Below are 20,351 nucleotides of genomic sequence, written 5' to 3' on the forward strand. Positions count from 1 at the left end.
TATTTTTATAAGATTTTTTATTTCAAGTATTATGAGTATATTTATTTCATTTATTTATTTGACTGGAGGTTTACGCCGTACTCAAGAATATTTCGCTTATAATACCGCGACCAGAATTATGATGGGTGAAAATCGGGCAGTGCCCGGACTTAACCCACGACCATCCGCAGGTTGCTGGAAGACATTCACTCGTACGAGAGGAAGCGATCGTTAAAATTTTTTTAACTTGAGAAAAAAAATCAAGAATTATAAAAGGCTCTAGCACCTGTTTGGATACGATTAGGCAAGTATATTGAATGACGGGTTGAAAACAGGTTAACAGTGTCCTTTTCAGATATTGACAATGTTAAACAAACAACGTTCAATCGACCTGTATGAAGGTTGGGGTGCTGTCGTATTACATGTAAAAGATGTTTGGCACTCACTGCATACATACCAAATGGGTTACAGGTACCGGAAAGTTATATTTCTCTTATAAAACTATAAAACTGAAGTCTTATGTTTTAAAGATTTTTTAAGCATTATTTTTTGTTTTATCCGCTCATGTCATTCTGAGTCTAAAAGTTGTCCACAAGAACCATCATTATGAAATGGTGTTTTGACACACTGTTTGGCCTCGTTCTGACAATGTATCCAAAGTGACCTACATATCCCAGAAAATGTTACTCATAGACATATGACCGGCAAATATTATTTTCTAACCCATCGCTACATCTAAAAAAGCATATACTGGCGCCAGCAATGGCGATGTACATGTATTTGTTCTATATTTCGAAATAGCTTCGATTCATATACGGATGTTTTATTGAGTTAAGACCCAAGTTTTATCACGTCAGTCTTTATTCAATACAGACTGTTAATGCTGTAGTTTTCTCTTGCTACTTTGTCAGAAATTAAAAACTCTCATCCGGTAGTGTTTGATATACTATATTTGATTTGTACTTTGTTTTGAACAATCCAGTGCGTGTTCTATCAACCACAGAGCTGTGCCTATATACAGTGCTGATAAAGGCCAGTCTTATAAGGTTCATCTTTGTCATGTTCAAAGCGTGAACACAAAAATAAATCTGTGAAATTAGTATCACCTAAGAATTGTAAAGATAAATCAATTAAGCTGTGGTTATGTAAAAAATTTGGCGACTTAAGAGTGATCAAACAAATCAATAAATCACTTTCGTTATAGGACGCTGCAACAATTTATAAATGTCAAGCTCTAGTTCCGGTTTTGGTAGACAGTTTTCTACTTCTGAACAACAAAGGACGCAAATGGACCTTGGAGCAGGAGAGTTTAAATTGCGAACGTGTTATATCGCCACGGTTAACGGTATATAAGTGTTTTTGTAACGCTCTAATGACACCGCTTGAGGGCCACGCTGTTGACTATCATTGCTCTATGCCATAGTGAAACCAGAAACTGCTGGTATTTCCAGCTGGTAAAGGTTAAATTGCCTGACATTGTTCTCTCAGCTTTATAACTGCCTGCGCACTCCGAACTCGACTCTCTCCGGTAGTACTTTAAGAGTGGTCCTTGAAGCTGCTTTAGTTTGGATGAAACGTTGAGGCCTTCTGATTTAGAGGTAAATAATCAGCCTGAGTGGACCCAACTAGCTGGTACAATGCGGATGCTTATGTGGAACTCTCTGCGAATTGGAATAATACTGAGTTTGGCGAAGGTAAAATATATTCTTTACTTTTGAACCCTTTTTGCTGTCACAGTCAGAGGGAAAAGGAAAAGAGCTGATGTATTATTGATTGTAAACGTTTGTTCAAACCAGACATAGGCTTTGGTAAGCATGTATTACTTAGGATATGATGATGAAGTTGACGCCCTTAATTTGCATGTCAATCGCCTCAGCATGCATGACAGTACGCATATACAATACTGACGGATACATCCGCATTGTACCAGTCCTTTAGCCATAATCATCCATTCCTTTATTCGTGAATCTAGCAGGTTTTATGGCTTGATAAATTTGGTGCAGAATTTGACTTCCATGTTCTCATGTATTTTTCCAAAAATTCCTCATTTGGGGGGTCTTCTGAGCCCAGTCTCACAAAGCGGCGTACCACATTTTTTTTATCGTACATGTGACGTACGATATTTTGTGCGTCGCTATATTACCGTACCATTGTACTTTATGTGCGCTCTCCGGCCGTACGTGGGAAGGTCTGTCAGCCACCTGAAGATGGTCGTGGGTTTCCTCCGGGCTCTGCCCGGTTTCCTCCCAACATAATAAATAAATACTTTATGTGCAATTATCGTATATGTACGACATCTTTGTGAAACTGGGCCCTGGCCTGGGAAGTATACATGGTATATGGCCTGATGAACAACATACACAGACCCCTATGTATCTGTTCTGAAGCAAAATATGCAAGTTTAGAACTGTTCCAAAAGGGTCCAGTATATAGCATTAACGATAACAACTGTGCATAGAGATGCGTATAAATCCGGTAAATCTGGCATGGGACAAAATCTTGCAGAGGTTGAACTGTGTATAACTCATTGAGAAAAACCTTAACGGAACTTTGAAGGACGCGACATCTGGATTAATTGAAACTGTATGTGGTTTTAATCTGACGGAGTTTTTACCCAAGCATGAAAGAAGTCGTTAAAGTCACAGTACAGCCCAACCTGCTACGTTGCCCCAGCCTCCAATACAAACTGGGTTAGATGGCCCTGTCTATGACTCAAAACAACCTAACTGACGAAATAATACAACATCCACAGGCACCTTGGATGAAGACGCTATTCGTGCAGCGTTCACACAACATATGGACTTACGATATCACCAGTGAATGTTAGAAATGTCGCTTAAGTAACCCCCCCCCCCCTTCTTGTAAATGATACTCAGAGCTCTATTCCAAACTGTATCTTAGATAACCGTTAGCGATAAAAGATATAGAGGCCCCTGTATATACAAACAGTCACCCAGAATCCCCATTAAGCTGTTAAACCTGGGCTCTTCCTGTTGTAAACACCCTGTTAAGGTCTTCAAAATTTAAGCAATGGCTTTAACAATCACAAAGAATTGGCAAGAGGCCGTATTTCACCAGGTATGCGCGTAGCATGTGACCATTTACCAACTATCGGTCTGTCGCGCTGCTCTGGTTTTACTGTCTACATGTTGTAGTCCTTTACATTCCATTTTTTTTTTTTGGCGAAGTTTTAAATTAGATTAAATTAGTATCTTCCATACATTTCTACAATCGTTATTAAATGTAAGAGGATAATTATTGTTGAAATTTTAAACTTTGTACCGCTGCGGCGTATGCACATTACTGTGATTACTGATACATAGATTAAAATCATTTAATGCCGTACCAGGTCTCTCACACGGTGACTGCCCTCAAAGAAAAACCCCGAGCTCACTAAACACCCAGCCATACTCTCCTTAATTTGAATCCGTGAATTTATCGATCAAAAGTCGGTGCATTCAAGTGAAACGCCTTATTTATTAAGCTGTTTCTTGAAACATATCGGCACTGATTATGATTTAGAAAAACAATCTAAATATACTGAGACACTTTTTCATTATTCAGTAAAAAATCCGATAGGTTTATCATAATCTGATGTTTTCTCTTAAATTGTATGTTGCAAAGTTAAAAAACACATGAAAAGCAACACAAAGACTATGGCTTTAGGGAAAATGAAGCAAGTTATGCCAAATGAAAAAAATCATTTTTGAGAGATATCATCGGTGGAGAAATCTACGAAAGAGATCTCATCGATGAAATGACTGGAAAATGCCTGACCAGTTTAGTTCTCCCCATTAGGTATCTGAATTCTGTGCAAAGAGTTGTTCTGACAGCCATGACTGATGACGACACGACTGACTGCTACTTAATTTACGGACTGATAGCTGAGCCTTGAGAAAAACTTAAAGGAGAAGAAAATTTAAATATCAGTCAAATAACATTGAAAAGAGTATGCATTTCCTCGCAGGTGCATGCCATAAAAAACACTCTAATATGTACCTCAGGTTGATAAATTATAAATAAAGTCAGCGCCAACATCCGCTGTGGGGTAGAACGCTTCTTCCCAGAAGGTAGCGAACAGTACAGTTCGTTTTCCGCTTGACGATCGGGAAACCGGAAAGGTGAACGTAGGTTCCGAGTGGACACGAAAAAAGCCGGCAGTTTTGTTATGGACTCAGCGATTTATGCCAGCTTTGCCGTATTCAGGCTGTTGCTACGAATTTGAACTTTGATATGGAATTCATGCCTAGAATATCCACTGTCTGCCCGGCATCATTGAAAACTGATGACCGCTTCTCTCTTGTGTGTTATCGGCTTTATTTCCCATTTGTATAATTTCTTACATAACGTTGTCTTTGGGAGCTAGTGTTAAACGTTGTTTTGGAAATGGATGTTGCGTTTATCGACTTTGAATGCCCTTTACGGACTACGAATGGCATAGGAATGTCTGACATGACGTTTACATTTACGTGTGTGGCGAGGAAAAATCGCAAATGCAGCAGGCACCACCAGATAGAAAAAAATGTGCTCTTTTCAGCCTATAGTGTCATGTTTTTAAGTTTTCTTCTCCATTAACGCTTAAAACCATTTCTACTCACGAAGACGAAAATTGTGAAAACATAACACGTGCGATGTGAAGACAAATTTTTCACAATTTAACCTTTTAGGGCGATAAACTGGAATTGTGATCCAGGGTCAACTTTGGCCATAACTCTCTTCATGGAAATGCAGCCGGAAGAACATGTTATTGCTGTAGCGTACAGCGTGTCTGTTCGTGTAGGGTCTACTCTGTTCTTTGGTTATGCAAGCTGAGGCCTTGTGACTGTAATGCGTTTCATTTTTACAGAACATCGAACCTAGTGGAAGCTTTGAGATTCTGTTTGTGAGGTACGGCCACTCGTCAGGGAAAGGCTCTAATGGGAATTTCTGTGAGTCCTTCTCGTCGTGGATCCGACCCACAAGTGAATGTGATCCCTGGTTCCGAGTTTGTGTGGAGGCATTGCCCAAAAGGTAAAGATAACACATGCGCAATTGGTGGAATTGACGCAGCGCTGAAGGCTGAAGGGGCACTGATAGGATAATACTGCCAGACCGACATTATGAATTGTTGATACACTATAGATTCCTGCAATGTTAGTTGCACCTATTTAAAATGATATCAGAATTTTCTTTTGGATAGAACTGAAAACTTTTTGTTAAGTGTTACCACCCACCACGCTGGAGGTTACTTAGGTGAAAAAATGTTATGACCTCAGTTTCAGCAAGAACAGCTCAAAACAATATTAGTGATGAAGCTTGAGAAAGGTGCAAGCTGACTGTGGTGGTATGACATGGTACCAGGCGAAAGTTAGAGATATATATTTCTGGGGTTGAAGTTGGCAAGCTTACTACATAAATACTAAGGAAACGAATGTGGTCCTATATAACTTATAGTTGGTGCGTTCGAAGCTTTTTGTGGTCACCACGTCTTTATGATTGCTAATAATACTAACCATGTAGCACCAAGAGCTGTTATCATCGATGACTTTACTGTATCTCAACCGTACAGTTTGCATATAACATGTTTATGTATGATTTACTCTGAAAAAATAATAAATAAATTAAAAAATAAAATCTAATTACTACAGGTCTTTAACGTCGAACGTTAAAATATTTCACTTGTACACCTGCATGATAAATCCTTGGTTCTAAGCCCAGTCAGCATTCCTGACCTCATGAGTAAAGCTCTAATGGGCTCCCGCCATATTCCGTTATACCATCTGACCAGCGAGTGTGTTCATCAGCCTGCACAAATGTTGGACAAATTACCACCTGATGCAATGGAATGCCACATACTCTCAATGTTGCTTAAAGGCTGTGCACTTTTTTCTGCCACACACAGCACAGCAAAACCATGTGGACTGTTGAACAAAATTACTGGCGCCCTTCAAAATACCCTTCATGCCTCTTTCGGCAGGACCATTGGGGGAGTAGCTAATCCAATGCGTGTTCCATCAACCAAAGTAGGGGTAAGACCAACTCAAGTTGGAAATCTCTAAAAAAGAAAGAACGAAATCAGTATCTAGATTTTATTAATCTTTCGTCAGTAATAGGATATGTACGTCTTTTTAACGCATTACTAGTCAAAACTCTTTGCAAGTTGTAAGAAATACGCAGATAAAAGTGAAAATCCTATCCAGCCGCAGAATAAGCATATCGTTGGAGGGTTACTGTGTTGAAGAAATTATAAATCGGACTGTAGATATTTACGCAGATATCTTCAGAACATTTATATCTTTCATGCTTTGTCTTCAGGCTGGCATCCGAATCAAGATTACCGTGTACGACGAAGATGACAACAATGACGATCATATAGATGACCTAGAGAAGTACATTTATTTCCCAGCTCCCGGTGACCACCAAATCACACTGCAAAATAGAGTGACGTGAGTAAAAGTCTCTTACAATCAACTTCAGTTTTTGTACTATTTATTTATTTATTTGATTGGTGTTTTACGCCGTGCTCAAATATATTTCATTTATACGACGGCGACCAACATTATGGTGGGTGGAAACCGGGCAGAGCCCGGGGGAAACCCACGACCATCCGCAGGTTGCTGAAGATCTTCCCACGTACGGCCGGAGAGGAAGCCAGCATGAGGTGGACTTGAACTCACAGCGACCACATTGGTGAAAGACTCCTGGGTCATTGCGCTGCGCTAGCGCGCTAACCAACTGAGCCACGGAGTCCCCCAGTTTTTGTACTAGGTGTTAGGTACTAGTTCACGTGTGCCGGATATCCCAGAATAAATTATGATTTTACGCGGTTAACTTTAAATAGAAGAATATGAAAAATGGAAGTATACAATTACCCAGTAACTGTAAATGCTGCACTTTGTACTGATGGTGTAATGTATGCTACCCTATCGTCTCTCTGACCCTGCAGACTGACCATCAAGGTGACCTTCATCTGTGACCCGGGCTGGAGTGGCCACAGCTGTTCTGTGTATGACTACTGTCGCGACACGACATGTCACAATGGTGGCTCTTGCACATCACTGAGCAGAACAGCAATATGTAAATGTGTGCCGGGCTTTACAGGTGAGTTAGACGTCAAACCAACTAAGCTCTTATATACGCCACGATAAATGGCTGTAATGTTGCGTTGCCAAAGTGCATGGCGTTAAGCCGTAATCGTTCATACCAACTATGGTTCCATAACAAATTTGCTTTTGTCGGGATTATTTCTGTTGTATCAAAATACATTCGTGGTAGAGTATATTATGCTTCGTGACGTCATTCCTTCAACCCCGTCGGGAGATCCCGGGATCAACCTCGGGTCGGGTCATACCAAAAACTTTAAATATGGTACTTGTAACTGCCTCTCTTGGCGCTCAGCACTGAGAGGTTAGAGCAAGGAAACAGGACTGGTTGACCCGGTGTCAGTATAATGTGACTGAGTGGGGTGTCATGTCTTGTGTCTTCGGCATGATACTTCAGTGGCGGCCGTACTTTGGCGCCATGGACTCGCCCTGCCACAAGAAAACACCGTATATGTACACATATCAAATGACTTCTGGGGCCTCCGTGGCTCAGTCGGTTAGCGCGCTAGCGCAGCGTAATGACCCAGAAGCCTCTCACCAATGCGGTCGCTGTGAGTTCAAGACCAGCTCATGCTGCCTTCCTCTCCGGCCGTACGTGGGAAGGTTTGCCAGCAACCTGCGGATGGTCGTGGGTTTCCCCCGGGCTCTGCCCGGTTTCCACCCACCATAATGCTGGCCGCCGTCGTATAAGTGAAATATTCTTGAGTACGGCGTAAAACACCAATCAAAAAAAAAAAAAAAAAAAAAAATCAAATGACTTCTCGTCCTCAGAAAACTGCTAAGTACGACGTTAAACCCCAAGCATTCTCAAGCATTCATTCTTCTTTGGTATTGCCTTTAAACTACAGTTTCCTAAGGCCCCCAGTGGCCAGTAAGGAAGTTAAGGAGCCTGCAGTGGTCAACAGATAGCTGTGAAAGCAATTTTTTTGCCAGCACAGCCCAAATTATAGCGCACTAAGCTGGCTCCGCTTTCCCAGTATGTTCACATATGACGTCATTTCTGAATATTCAGGAACACTGACAGAAAAAATATATGAACTAGAGAGGTTATTACAAAATGTAAAACATGCCTTAAAATGAAATTTACTGTCATCTCTTTGGTATATCATAATAAGAATTATTAAAGGCATAGTCATGATTTTTGTGGTACCCTTCCACATATAATTTAGCACACTGTCCACTATTCCTTAGGTAAGTTTGTTGGCTTAACCCATCTACATCAACTCTTTCCGAATTGCCCGGCTATAAATGCTTTTCTTCGATGCGCTCAGAAAGGAAGGGCGGTGGGTTAGCTTTATACATTAAGAGCACCATAGACTCATGCGCGGTAAGGGAAAACCTAAGTTTTTTAAAAGATGATGGCAGCTGTGAGACTTTTTTTCGTGGAAATTGAGCTTTCTGGCAAGGTCTACCTCATTGGAATCGTGTATTCCCCTCCTGGTACGGATATAGCTGAATTTAATGCCCATCTATTATCAACCGTACAAATCTGCCAAAGAGAAAAAAAAAATTACGTAATCATGGGTGACATTAACATTAATCTCCTTAAAACTGACCACCAACAACAGTCTAAAAATTTCCTAGAAATCATGACCTCACTCTTTTTCTTTCCACAAATAACCAAGCCGACAATGGTCCAATCCTGCTCTGACACTTTAATCGACAATATTTTTACTAATTTTCTCCTAACTGACATCACAGATCATTTTCCCACATTCCATATTCTAAAAGTCAAATATAAACAAAAATCACACGTACACGAAACAAGCTTTCGCAAATTCCCCATTGCTAACAATGACACATTTTCCCGTCGAATTCAAAATGTAAACTGGGATTGTGTTTATCAAGAAACTACTGATGTAAACATAGCAATGGCTGTATTCCTTGAAAAGTTTAGTTCACTGTATAATGAATATTTCCCATTAACTACGATCAGCGTAAATAAACAAAAAATAATCAAACCGTGGGTAACCAACAGCATCCTGATATCGATCAATGAGAAAAATAGACTCTGCCGTCAGCAACTAATAAATAAAACTGATCGAGCGCGAAAACAATATAGAATGTACAGAAATCGGATAAATTCCACTCTTCGCGTGGCAAGAAAAAAATATTTTGAAAACAAGTTGAACAAGTATAACAATGTCATCAAAAACACGTGGAAAACTTTAAACGAATTGATGAACTAGAAAAACAAGGATCACTTACCCTCGTGTTTTGAAATTGAGGGGCGCAAGTCAAGAGATAAAACTGAAATAGCTGAGGGTTTCAAAGAATATTTTAGCTCTTTGGCCTCAAATGTTGAGTCTAGTATACCTTCAGTGGAGAAAATTTTTTCAGATTATCTTGGAAATCCTAATGAAAGTATTTTTTCCTTTCTTACCAACAGACATCTTTTAATGCTCTAAAATCCTTGAAATCTAATGTGCTACTGGGCTAGATGGTATCCATATATCTATTGTGAAACTTGTTTTTGACTATATATCGGCTCCTCTAGCCCACATCATTAATCTGTCCTTCTCATCAGGCGTCGTCCCCGATATTCTAAAAAGAGCAAAAGTGTTCCCGGTTTACAAAGCTGGTAGACACGACCTATTAGAAAACTATAGACCAATATCTATTCTTCCATGTCTAAGCAAAATATTAGAAAAACTTGCTACCAATTCTATCATTGATTATCTCGAGTCATATAACATAATTGATATTAATCAGCGTGGTTTCAGAAGGAATCATTCCACCCAGTACGCCGCCTACTCATTATATGACAAACTTATAACCGCTAGAGAGTACAAGAATTATACTGTGGCTACCTTTCTGACTTATCAAAGGCTTTTGACACTGTCAATCATAACATTCTTCTTTTAAAAGTAGATATCTATGGCTTCCGGGACCTGTCAAAGGACTGACTGGGTAGCTACCTGTCAAACCGTACACAATCTACATACTTCAGCTTTGTCTTGTTTGAATCCACAGACGTTACATGTGGTGTGCCTCAAGGGTCGATTCTGGGACCAATCCTATTCTTATTATATATAAATACCAAAAGTAACAGACCTCCTAAATATAATACTTTTTGCAGACGATACTACCACAACTTATTCCTGTGAAAATGTTGATGAGGCTATTATCTTACGAGCTAGGAAAGCTGAACACTTGGTTCTGTGCAAACCGCCTTTCTCTATATGCTAACAAAACAAAGTATATGTTAGACATAGACGAGTAGACATAGACCACAAATTGCTGTTGCTTGACTATTTCTGGGACAGAGGTTAAACGAGTCAGGGAGTTCAAATTTCTTGGTTTTATGTTTAACGGAAAGCTAAATTGGACGCCACACATAGATTGTATTCGTAAAAAGGTCTCGAGGAATCTAGGTATACTAAACAACATTAAGGACTCGGTGAATAAAAAAACGCTTTTTATCCTTTATTATTCTTGATCCACCCTTACTTTTCGTACGGGAATATTTGTGGGCAAACACATATAAGTCTCACTGGCAACCTCTGCAAATATTACAAAAACGTGCTATTCCAGCTGTGACTATGTCTAGGTCCCTAGAACACACAAATCCACTTTTTTGTACTCTTAAAATTCTGCCCTTATCTGAATTAAACATTTTCTTTACTAATATGATAATGCAGACATTTTTTTATCACCCCGAAGTATTACCACCTAGCTTTAATAATTACATTATTAAAAACGTTGACGCACGTCACTATGGCACAACACGTTGGCCATTAGATCTGTATCGAATCCCCTTTAAAAGCAATCTGTCCTATCGTTCACCTAAAGTAGCTGGCCCTCGGGAATGGAACAAAACTCCCTTCATACTTACGCAATATTCAGTCAATTTCCTTATTCAAATCTGAACTGAAATCGTATATGCTGCAGCACTTCTTCTCCGTTTAGTCTAACACACAATAATATACTTAATAGTCGTTACTATAAGCACCTGTATATATTATTTACTTATTTACTTTGTTCACAGGAACAGATAATCACGATGTTTATGATCACCACAGTTCACATGCCTGTATTATATATGCAAATTGTATGTTAATGGGATAGAGCAAGCTCCATGGAGCTTTATTTCCGCCAGTATGTTTCTGCATGTTTATAAGAATCTTATGTTTCGTATATTATATTGGCGAATAAACAAACAAACAAGGTGAAAACGTCATTAAAACGTGTGAACTAAAATGTTTGTTTAGTCTTAATCTAGCTTTTGGAGACATTCCCAGTATTGTCTGCCATTTCCCAAATATTAGACAAATCGTTTTGAGTTCAATTCCTTGACGAAACCACCGCCGAATACTCACAAAAGGCAATGAGGGGGAATCGAAAAAAGATTTCTAGCATTACAGTAGAAGCTTGAAGGCAACGTCTTGATAGGATTTCACGATTAAAGAGTGTAGCATTGATTCTCTTGTGTTTTTACAGGACCTGATTGCCAGACAGACATTGATGAGTGCAGGTCTGACCCATGCCAGAATGGTGGTGTGTGCCAACACGAAATAAATACGTACACGTGCCATTGTCAGCCGGGGTACACGGGGGACAACTGTCAGCTGAATATCAACGATTGTGCGAATCATCAGTGTGAGAACGGTGCGACGTGTATAGATCGCATACAGCGCTACGATTGCTCTTGTGCGCATGGTTTTTCTGGGCCACGGTGTGAGATCAATGTTGACGACTGTGCTGGGGTATATTGTGATCACGGTGGAACGTGTGTGGACGAAGTGGATGGATACACGTGCACTTGCACACCTGGATATACCGGGCTGCATTGTGGAGTTAATATAGACGAATGTCCAGGCGTCGAATGTCAACACGGTGGAACTTGTATTGACAGAGTAAACGGATACACGTGCACTTGCACACCTGGATATACCGGGCTGCATTGTGGAGTTAATATAGACGACTGTTCAGGCGTCGAATGTCAACACGGTGGAAGTTGTATTGACAGAGTAAACGGATATAGGTGTATATGCACACCTGGATATACCGGGCTGCATTGTGGAGTTAATATAGACGAATGTTCAGGCGTTGAATGTCAACACGGTGGAACTTGTATTGACAGAGTAAACGAATATAGGTGTACATGCACACCTGGATATACCGGGCTGCATTGTGGAGTTAATATAGACGAATGTTCAGGCGTCAAATGTCAACACGGTGGAACTTGTATTGACAAAATAATCGGATACACGTGTGCATGCACACCTGGATATACCGGGCTGCATTGTAAAGTTAATATAGACGAATGTTCAGGCGTCGAATGTCAACACGGTGGAAGTTGTATTGACAAAATAAACGGATACACGTGTACATGCACACCTGGATATACCGGGCTGCATTGTGATGTTAATATAGACGAATGTTGGGGCGTCGAATGTCAACACGGTGGAACTTGTATTGACAAAGTAAACGGATACACGTGTACATGCATACCTGGATATACCGGGCTGCATTGTGGAGTTAATATAGACGAATGTTCAGGCATCGAATGTCAACACGGTGGAACTTGTATTGACAGAGTGAACGGATATAGGTGTATATGTACACCTGGATACACCGGGCCTTATTGTGAAGTTAACATCAACGAATGTTTAGGTGTTGAATGTCAACACGGTGGAACGTGCATGGACGGAATAAATGGATATAGATGTATATGCAGCGAAGGGTTTAGCGGAACACTTTGTGAAAGAAATATAGATGATTGTATTGGAATCAGATGTGAGAATGGCGGCACGTGTGTTGACGGAATAGATGGATACACGTGTCTGTGCACGGGTGCCTTCAAGGGCGTCAACTGTGAGGACAACGTCGATGACTGTGTGGGAATCAGCTGCCAACATGGTGGAACGTGCCAAGACTTAACCAATGGATACATGTGTTTATGCTCGGCAGGCTATAGCGGGACACACTGCGAAGTGAACATAGACGATTGCGCGGTGGTTATTTGCAAAAATCGTGGAACGTGTGAAGACGGAATAGATGGATACCAGTGCTTATGTGGTAAGGGATTTCGGGGTACACATTGTGAGATTAATGTCAATGACTGCGATAGAATTATTTGCCATAATGGAGGCACTTGCGTGGACGGTGTTGACGAATATACATGCTTATGTGCGTATGGTTTCAACGGGGAAAACTGTGAGACAACATTTGGCCGATGTACTGACACGTACTGTCAGAATGGGGGACAGTGTACTGACAGCCCCGATTCTGTTTATTGCCAATGTCCAAATGGGTACGATGGCATCCACTGTGAGATAAGTGTGAATGACATCGCTGCTGTTGTGTGTCAAAACGGAGGGACAGTACAAGGCAACAGTTCACATCACTGTCTGTGTCCACCAGGATTTACCGGATCGCATTGTGAGACTGTGGAGCAGAGTACAGGGCCAAGACCTCCATCGTATCACAATAACACCGATATGGGCAAGCTCCTGCCCTTGCCTCATACCACCACAATGGCTGATGTCACAGTAAATGACACGACATCTTCGCCAATATCTCCAGGTGAGCATTATAGCCAGACGCAGTGACAGCTAGTGAAATATTTGGTTGTATATGTGTATGCCGTGGTATTTACGTCATAGGACGACGAGGCGTTATTAGGCATGTATACATATACTGTGTCTTTTTGTGGCAGGGCGAGTCACTGGAGTATCATGCGAAAGGTCCCACACATGACACTCCACCCAGACACATCACACTGACACTGGGTCAACCAGTCCTGTTTTCTGGATCTAACCTCTCAGTGCTGAGCGCCAAGCGAGGCAGAAACAAGTACCGCACCATTTTAAAAATCTTTCGTTATGACCCGTCCCGGGTTTGATCCAAGGCCTCCCGACTTAGGCCACCGAGGAGGAAGATGGAATGATAAAATGTTGAATGATAAAAAGTCCTTTTGACTTTAAACACATCCACAGTGTACCATATCTGAATGTGTTCTCAAAAATGCCGACTGAGGACAATCCAAATTTCTAACCTTTATCAATATATTTTATAGACAGTCCGCCATGTTATCTGGGTCAAGAAGCACAAAACGTTTTGCGTTTTCTGTTATTTTTTTTTGAAAAATATTCCATTTTGCCAACAGTTTGCATGACTGAACATCCAGGGTGTCTTTTCTGCAAAAGGTGCCCCAGATATTGTTCGCTAAAGACCATATGCCATATCGTTGTGCAACATAGACAAATTAATGGCTATCCACCACCTGGTCGACGGGGGCGTGGCCGAGAAGGTAGCACGCCAGCGCGCCGCAATGTCCCAGAAGCTTGCTATGTCACTATGAGTTCAAGTCCAGCTCATGCTGGCTATATGGGGAAGGTCTGCAGCAATCTGCGGATGGTCGTGGGTTTCCCCCGAGCTCTGCCCGGTTTCTTTCCACCATAATCCTGGCCACCGTCGATAAGTGAAGTATTTTTGAGTACGGCGTAAAACACCAATCAAATAAATAAAATAACATAAATAAGTCAAAGGTCTGGAGGAAGAAACTCAGGTTACGATCCAAGAAGCCAAACGTTAAAACCCCAAAAGAGTTTCCTCCATACATAAAGTTAACATCTCCTCCTGGACGTAGTGGTCCCATTGTTAAAGTGCATGTACTGTATTAAACTGTATTGGTCAACTGGATATATATTTAAACAATTTCTTATGTTGCGACACTTATCACAGTGTCTTCAACAGAGAATGGGGTGAAAGTACAGACACAGTATATATATATGTATACTAACAATCAGTGAGTAAAAATTATAACAAGGGCATAAACCTTTTAAAAATAGGGTGGGTAGTGTCCAATTAGAGCTCAAGGAGGAACCAGTTTAAGTTTTCTGAGTGTTGTTTAGTTTGTTGATGTTTTTGTTCCATGTGGGTGAAAGCCTAAAACGCAGGTCGCCATTCCTGTTCAGGGAGGGGTTTCTAGCTTTCACCCATATGGCTTGCTTCACATCTCCCTCAAACTATCGGCTTTCTTTGTCTAGAACATAAACTTTTGTCTTCTTTATTTTATTTTATTTTTGTTTAATGTACTCTGCCTGGATGGGTCAAAGTATTTATTCCTACATGTACTGTAAGTTTTACCAGCGTGTTGCATGGGTAAACAACTTGATAATTCGTGGAGAAGAGCAATATTTTCACCAGCTGGAAGGGCCAGTGGAAATAATCATCTTCGAGACGAAATGTCAGACACAACACGCTGGTATCACGAATTCATCACTATGAAGAGAAATATGGACAACTCTCCTTGAATTAATATCGGTTCTTAACCAAAGCGTGCTATGTTTTCAAGCCCGCGACCCCGTAGGTATACAGAAACAAACATCCAACGCGTGAGACTGTATTCCTCGCCTGTTCGGCGAATGTGGTAGCTTATCCAAGGTGGATTTAACATTCAGAGGCCTGGAGAGGAAGCCGATATGAGCTGGATGTGAACTGACAGTGACCGTATTGTTGACACCTTTTAAAGTATATTATAATTTCATGCCATGATGAGCACTTGTTGTGTTTTTTTACTTTCTTTCTTTCTTTTACCTTTGTGCAGATGTAAGCGTCAACTGGACTATGACCGTGGAAGGGAAGGTCCCGACACTGACGGGAGTACAGGATTACATATATGACGAGTTGATAAATACAGGAGGACTGTCACCTGCTTCCCTCCATGTCCAGGTCATGGGTACAGCCCTGGCTCATGGCACTGACGGGTGAGAGTAGAATGAACAACAGTTAGCCATGTTTTAATGTGTGGTTTTAATTTTGCTTCCTCGTGGTGATGAATATATCAAGTCTTTGTGTATATTGTTTCGTATATTTGCATATTTCTGCATTTCTGCTGAAATAGCCGAATATATTTTAGCCTAATATTTGCTGTTTCCAAATCATAGAAGATGGGAATATGCCGATTACTCACACGATGACATTAAACTGGAGTGTTACAACGTGTTACAAAACCTACTGAGTTTATAAAAACTGACTCTGTTTCACTGGTTTTATTGCTGTTGATAATCCTTGTTAATGCACTCTTTATGCAGACTCAACACACTTCTCTTCCGCGTATAGTACCAATAATTCAGATTTTCTTCAGTCTCACACAACAAGAACAACTGCCTTTTCTCTGAAAAAATCAGAGAAATTACGAGAATATTTTGCTGCTCTGTGCTGTTACTGAATATTTACCATTCATCTACACATTGCTCTGTTGCTTGTCACAGAATATATGTAGTTACTGTATTACTTCCTTTATAGGGTCCTGCTAACAGCTGTTAATGTCAGAGTGTCGGTCAGTAGCACCAGCCTAACAGCCGCCGAACTTCTCCACCTGTTAGACAGCCTCTCCCTCGGTGTAGCCAGTACCATGAGCCGGAAACTGTACACAGGCGATCTCATGCCCCAGGCAGGACACCAACAAGCCGAAAATGTCTCCAAGAAGCAGGTACATGATTGATTCGGCTTGTGTCCTCCAGAATGTTTTAATATACCGAACTCGCAATGTTTACAACAGCCTCAGCTTACTATTTATCGTGATCCAGGCGACATGAGTAACATGGGTATCTTGTTTATGCCCATATTAGCCCAAATTTATGTCCACCTGAAGCTTTCTATCATCAATAAGCGTAGGCCTACATGAAGACATCCGCCTTGTCCAACCTCCAACAAAGCAATACTGTATGTCTTGACACAGGATCTAGGCTTTTCAGGATAGACCTGAAACATGGCACCTCTGCCAACAGTCGTGATCGCTTCCATGCAAGTATAGCAATGGGCAACCATTCTGTAGGTGTATCCTCTCTCCAAGGAGGCCCCATTTTCTGAATTGAACCGAAAAACACCTTTGTCAATGCTTAAGCAATTTCCAACATGTCCATACCAAGTACCTAGAATCCGTCAGTATAGGAGGCTTAACACTATTCAAATAGATAAATAAATAAATAAACAAATAAATAAATAAACAAATGAATAAATAAACAAATAAATAAATACAAACCATATAGCTGAAGACTAAAATGGCCTGTTAACTGGCAACAAACAAACGAATAATGACATAAATGACACAAGGTAACAACACCCAAAGCGCATACCCGTACTAGTGTTGCATAAATTACTTTCTCGTGTTTGTACCTCACATTGCTGGCTATGGATCTTTGACAAGTCCCCCATCCATACCTGATGGCGATCCACCTCCAGAAGTAATTACTGCCTCCTATGTTCAACGTTTAGATGTACACTGTGCCAACTGTTATTAGGTTCCTGCGCAACAGTTTCAAAATATAGTCACTATTTATAGTTTACCACCTCTCAGGATACAAAGAGTAAAGGTACATTTATCCAAGGCGCCGTGACCGTGATCAACCCTGACTCTTAACTGTCGTTGTTAAATATCTTAATAAGCACCAACAGACAGTGTATGTTCTCTACATTGCCCTCTGGATTTTCTACCACTGCAGGACTCGTCCAGCATCTACATCGCCATTGGTATTGTTGGTGGCCTGGTCGCTCTGGCTGTTGTCGGTATCTTAATCATGATGGCCAAGAGAAGGTAATTTACCTGTATTTTCTGTGGAAAAATAATCGAAACTTAAGTTTAACAATGAACAGGTGAATATTTAATTGACAGTAGGTCAATATTTAATTTATTAACAGATTGATTTTTACATAGTGTTTGAACTAACGGATTTAAATCTTACATCTGTAACAGAGAATTTCCATCTGTGAAACAAATGGATTTAAACACCACTGAATCATGAAATCAGTCCTTCGAATAATCTGTCATTTTGTTGTTGTTTTTGTATTTGTTTAACAGAGCTAATAAGAAAGAGCTTTTGGAAGTTCCGAAGTCAGATACAGTTTCCATTAACTCGGCCGCTATAGGGGACTTCATGGAACAGCCATTTGTAATATTCCATCAGAACAGATGTTACCAGTTCTCAGACATGGAATCTCCACCCATCGACTTTTTGCCACCTGCCGAGTGTGGGCTGACCGATGAAGAGGTTTCCACCTCATGAATATTCAGCAGTTCAAAAAGCTTTCGAAGCTGAGCGGGTTCTTAGCGCCATGTTTATTTTTTTCGATGTAACACGTGAATGTGGTAACATTTTGTACAAGTCTTGCAACTGTTGATTTATCCTGCAGAACTGATCTGCAACAGTGGCTCCATGCCTACCTTGGATTGGGTTTTCTTTACAAAAGACTCCGCCTTCATTACAGTGTATGTACTTAACCTACAAGTATATAATTCCAGAATTATGAAAGACTCTCCTTAAGTTTGTTTCACTTCAACAAGGCTTTGTTCAGTAGTTTAGCCCATTCTTCGAGAATATTTGTTTCCACCTGTTAATCTTGCAATGCTTTTCTTGCAGTGTGTGTGTGTTTTAGTTTATTTTCAGATAAATGATTTGTACAGCTAATATTTTGAATATATGACACACGAGGGCCTATACGTATGTAAAATATCAAATACAATTTTTTTCATCTTACCTCTACAGAGAGGGATCACTGATTCTACGAATCCATCAAGCTATCTGATGCTCACCTGTAGGCTATATAACTATAGCACGTACAATAAGATGTATGTTTTGTATAAATTTTTACACTGTCTCAATTTTGTAATAAAATGGTGAAGATATTTGGAAATACTGTTGGATTTCTAGACTTATACAGAAGTATATAAACCCTTCACTCTTTTATCAGTGTACATCCACACGCCTTGTCAATCTAGTTGCATGATATTTTCTATCAGTGTTGTTGTTTTTTCAAGTTTTTTCCTGTTATTCTTCCATTGTTCCCGACCGAGGCCTTGGCATATGGCGGCGACAAGTGTTCGATCATGCTCTCATGTTTATTTTTTACATCAGTTCACCGGTGTATGGCCTCTTTGTCTCCCCAAAAGGGGAAACGTCAGTTTCCTCGTATAACTTTCCAAATGTGGGAGGATTACTCTAAGCACTCCTTTTTTGTCTTCTAATCGTAAACGGAGCGCGATCATATAAATGAAAGGCCTGGAGTATATGGCGTTAAAAACAATTAAACATACTGGATTTGATAAAGATATGTCATAAAGATCATGGAGGACAAGCGTCACAAAACGTTATCACAAGAAAGAGCGTCCATGCATGGATTCCTACCACAGGATAAAATAAGTCAGACAGGGGCACCATAAAACAAGACACCGTGCGGTCGACGAAAGCAAAAAATCGAGGCAAAAAAAGGAATAGCCATGGAAAAGCTAGAAAGATATCTGACTGTCTAGGAATTATGAAGACCCACTCTCATCGTTGAAAACACCTTTCTTAAATCCCTTTGACATTAGATTTGTCAAACCTAACTGTTTGTATAGGTTAGAATGATCTAGAATTATATGTCCCGTCCGGTGCATCGAGAGCTTCCCAATAGTCCATCCTTCCAGTTTAGGGATATGCGTGTAATTGCTAAATCTCAAGTTTAAACCTACCCCGTCTTGGGATTAAATATTCTTGTGGTTTCAGACCTGGTTTAATTTAAGCTCGGGCTAATATCAGTCCCAGATTTAAGTCGCTTCGATGAATTACAGAGTACTTTTCAAGTTTGTCACAAGGTTTGTTTAAATCGGGATAAGCGTACTAAGCTTCGTTGGTGCATATAGAGGCTGTACTCCTGGCGGAAGTGACTGAGATGGAAAACAACACGCAAACTTCCGACAAGATAACACGCACAATGGCTTGTGCTGTGTTTCGGGAGGTGCTTGGTCGTATTTAAGGAAATAAACACCAAATTTAGAATGAACACAACGATTTAAAATTATATTCGACCGTTATCAGGGAAACAAATATTCATTATAGGTTCAACATCCTGGACTTGTTTTCGGAAATTCGGAAATATTTAATCAGCAATCATTTATAATATTGTGTCCGGTGTTGCTAAGATTCATACTGTTGTGCATACTTCTGATAGAGAGAATGAAAGTGTATGAGGCTTTGCTAGAAACAAAGATCGAGACAAAGTTTCTGTATTTCATGACACCACTTCCTGCCTCATCACCGTGACCCCAATGACCTCGGCGTTGTGCTAGATTTTTGTACAAAATTTGCTAGTGTTGGCAGTGATGTAAAGTGAATGTAGAGAGCGACGTGTGTGCTGTAATGAGCATGTTCTCATATCAAAAAAAAAAAAACCCTTATCCATTCGACGAACTGGGATGTTAACAAATTTATACAACAAATATATTCTTAGGTATCGATTGGATCCTCTGGTTTGCCTGTATTTTCACCGAAGTACCCTGAGTATCACCGTTACGGTGTCCTG

At 40.4% G+C, this 20,351-nt stretch overlaps 1 protein-coding gene across 2 annotated transcripts; it reads left to right on the forward strand.

Moving 5' to 3' along the window:
• Window positions 1-1,328: 1,328 nt before the first annotated feature.
• On the forward strand, window positions 1,329-18,741 carry LOC135471286 (fibropellin-1-like). Of its 2 annotated transcripts, none has more exons than XM_064750459.1 (10): window positions 1,329-1,673; window positions 4,826-4,989; window positions 5,861-5,987; window positions 6,274-6,404; window positions 6,905-7,059; window positions 11,502-13,589; window positions 15,616-15,775; window positions 16,317-16,503; window positions 17,516-17,607; window positions 17,872-18,741. In XM_064750459.1, exons 1-10 carry the CDS (start codon window positions 1,617-1,619, stop codon window positions 18,074-18,076), a joined length of 3,366 nt encoding a protein of 1,121 aa, XP_064606529.1. In that variant the 5' UTR covers window positions 1,329-1,616; the 3' UTR covers window positions 18,077-18,741. The 2 variants fall into 2 exon arrangements, with proteins under 2 accessions (XP_064606529.1, XP_064606537.1); XM_064750467.1 differs by having other exon boundaries at window positions 1,329-1,577.
• Window positions 18,742-20,351: the final 1,610 nt, after the last annotated feature.

The sequence above is a fragment of the Liolophura sinensis genome, chromosome 1 (assembly GCF_032854445.1).
Source record: "Liolophura sinensis isolate JHLJ2023 chromosome 1, CUHK_Ljap_v2, whole genome shotgun sequence".
NCBI classification, from domain to species: domain Eukaryota; kingdom Metazoa; phylum Mollusca; class Polyplacophora; order Chitonida; family Chitonidae; genus Liolophura; species Liolophura sinensis.

Coding starts and splice junctions, on each gene's coding strand:
- LOC135471286 (XM_064750459.1), top strand. CDS start 1,617: ATGCGGATGCTTATGTGGAACTCTCTGCGAATTGGAATAATACTGAGT. Junction 5,988..6,273: donor TTCCATCAACCAAAGTAGGG/GTAAGACCAACT, acceptor CTTTGTCTTCAG/GCTGGCATCCGAATCAAGAT. Junction 6,405..6,904: donor ACACTGCAAAATAGAGTGAC/GTGAGTAAAAGT, acceptor CTGACCCTGCAG/ACTGACCATCAAGGTGACCT.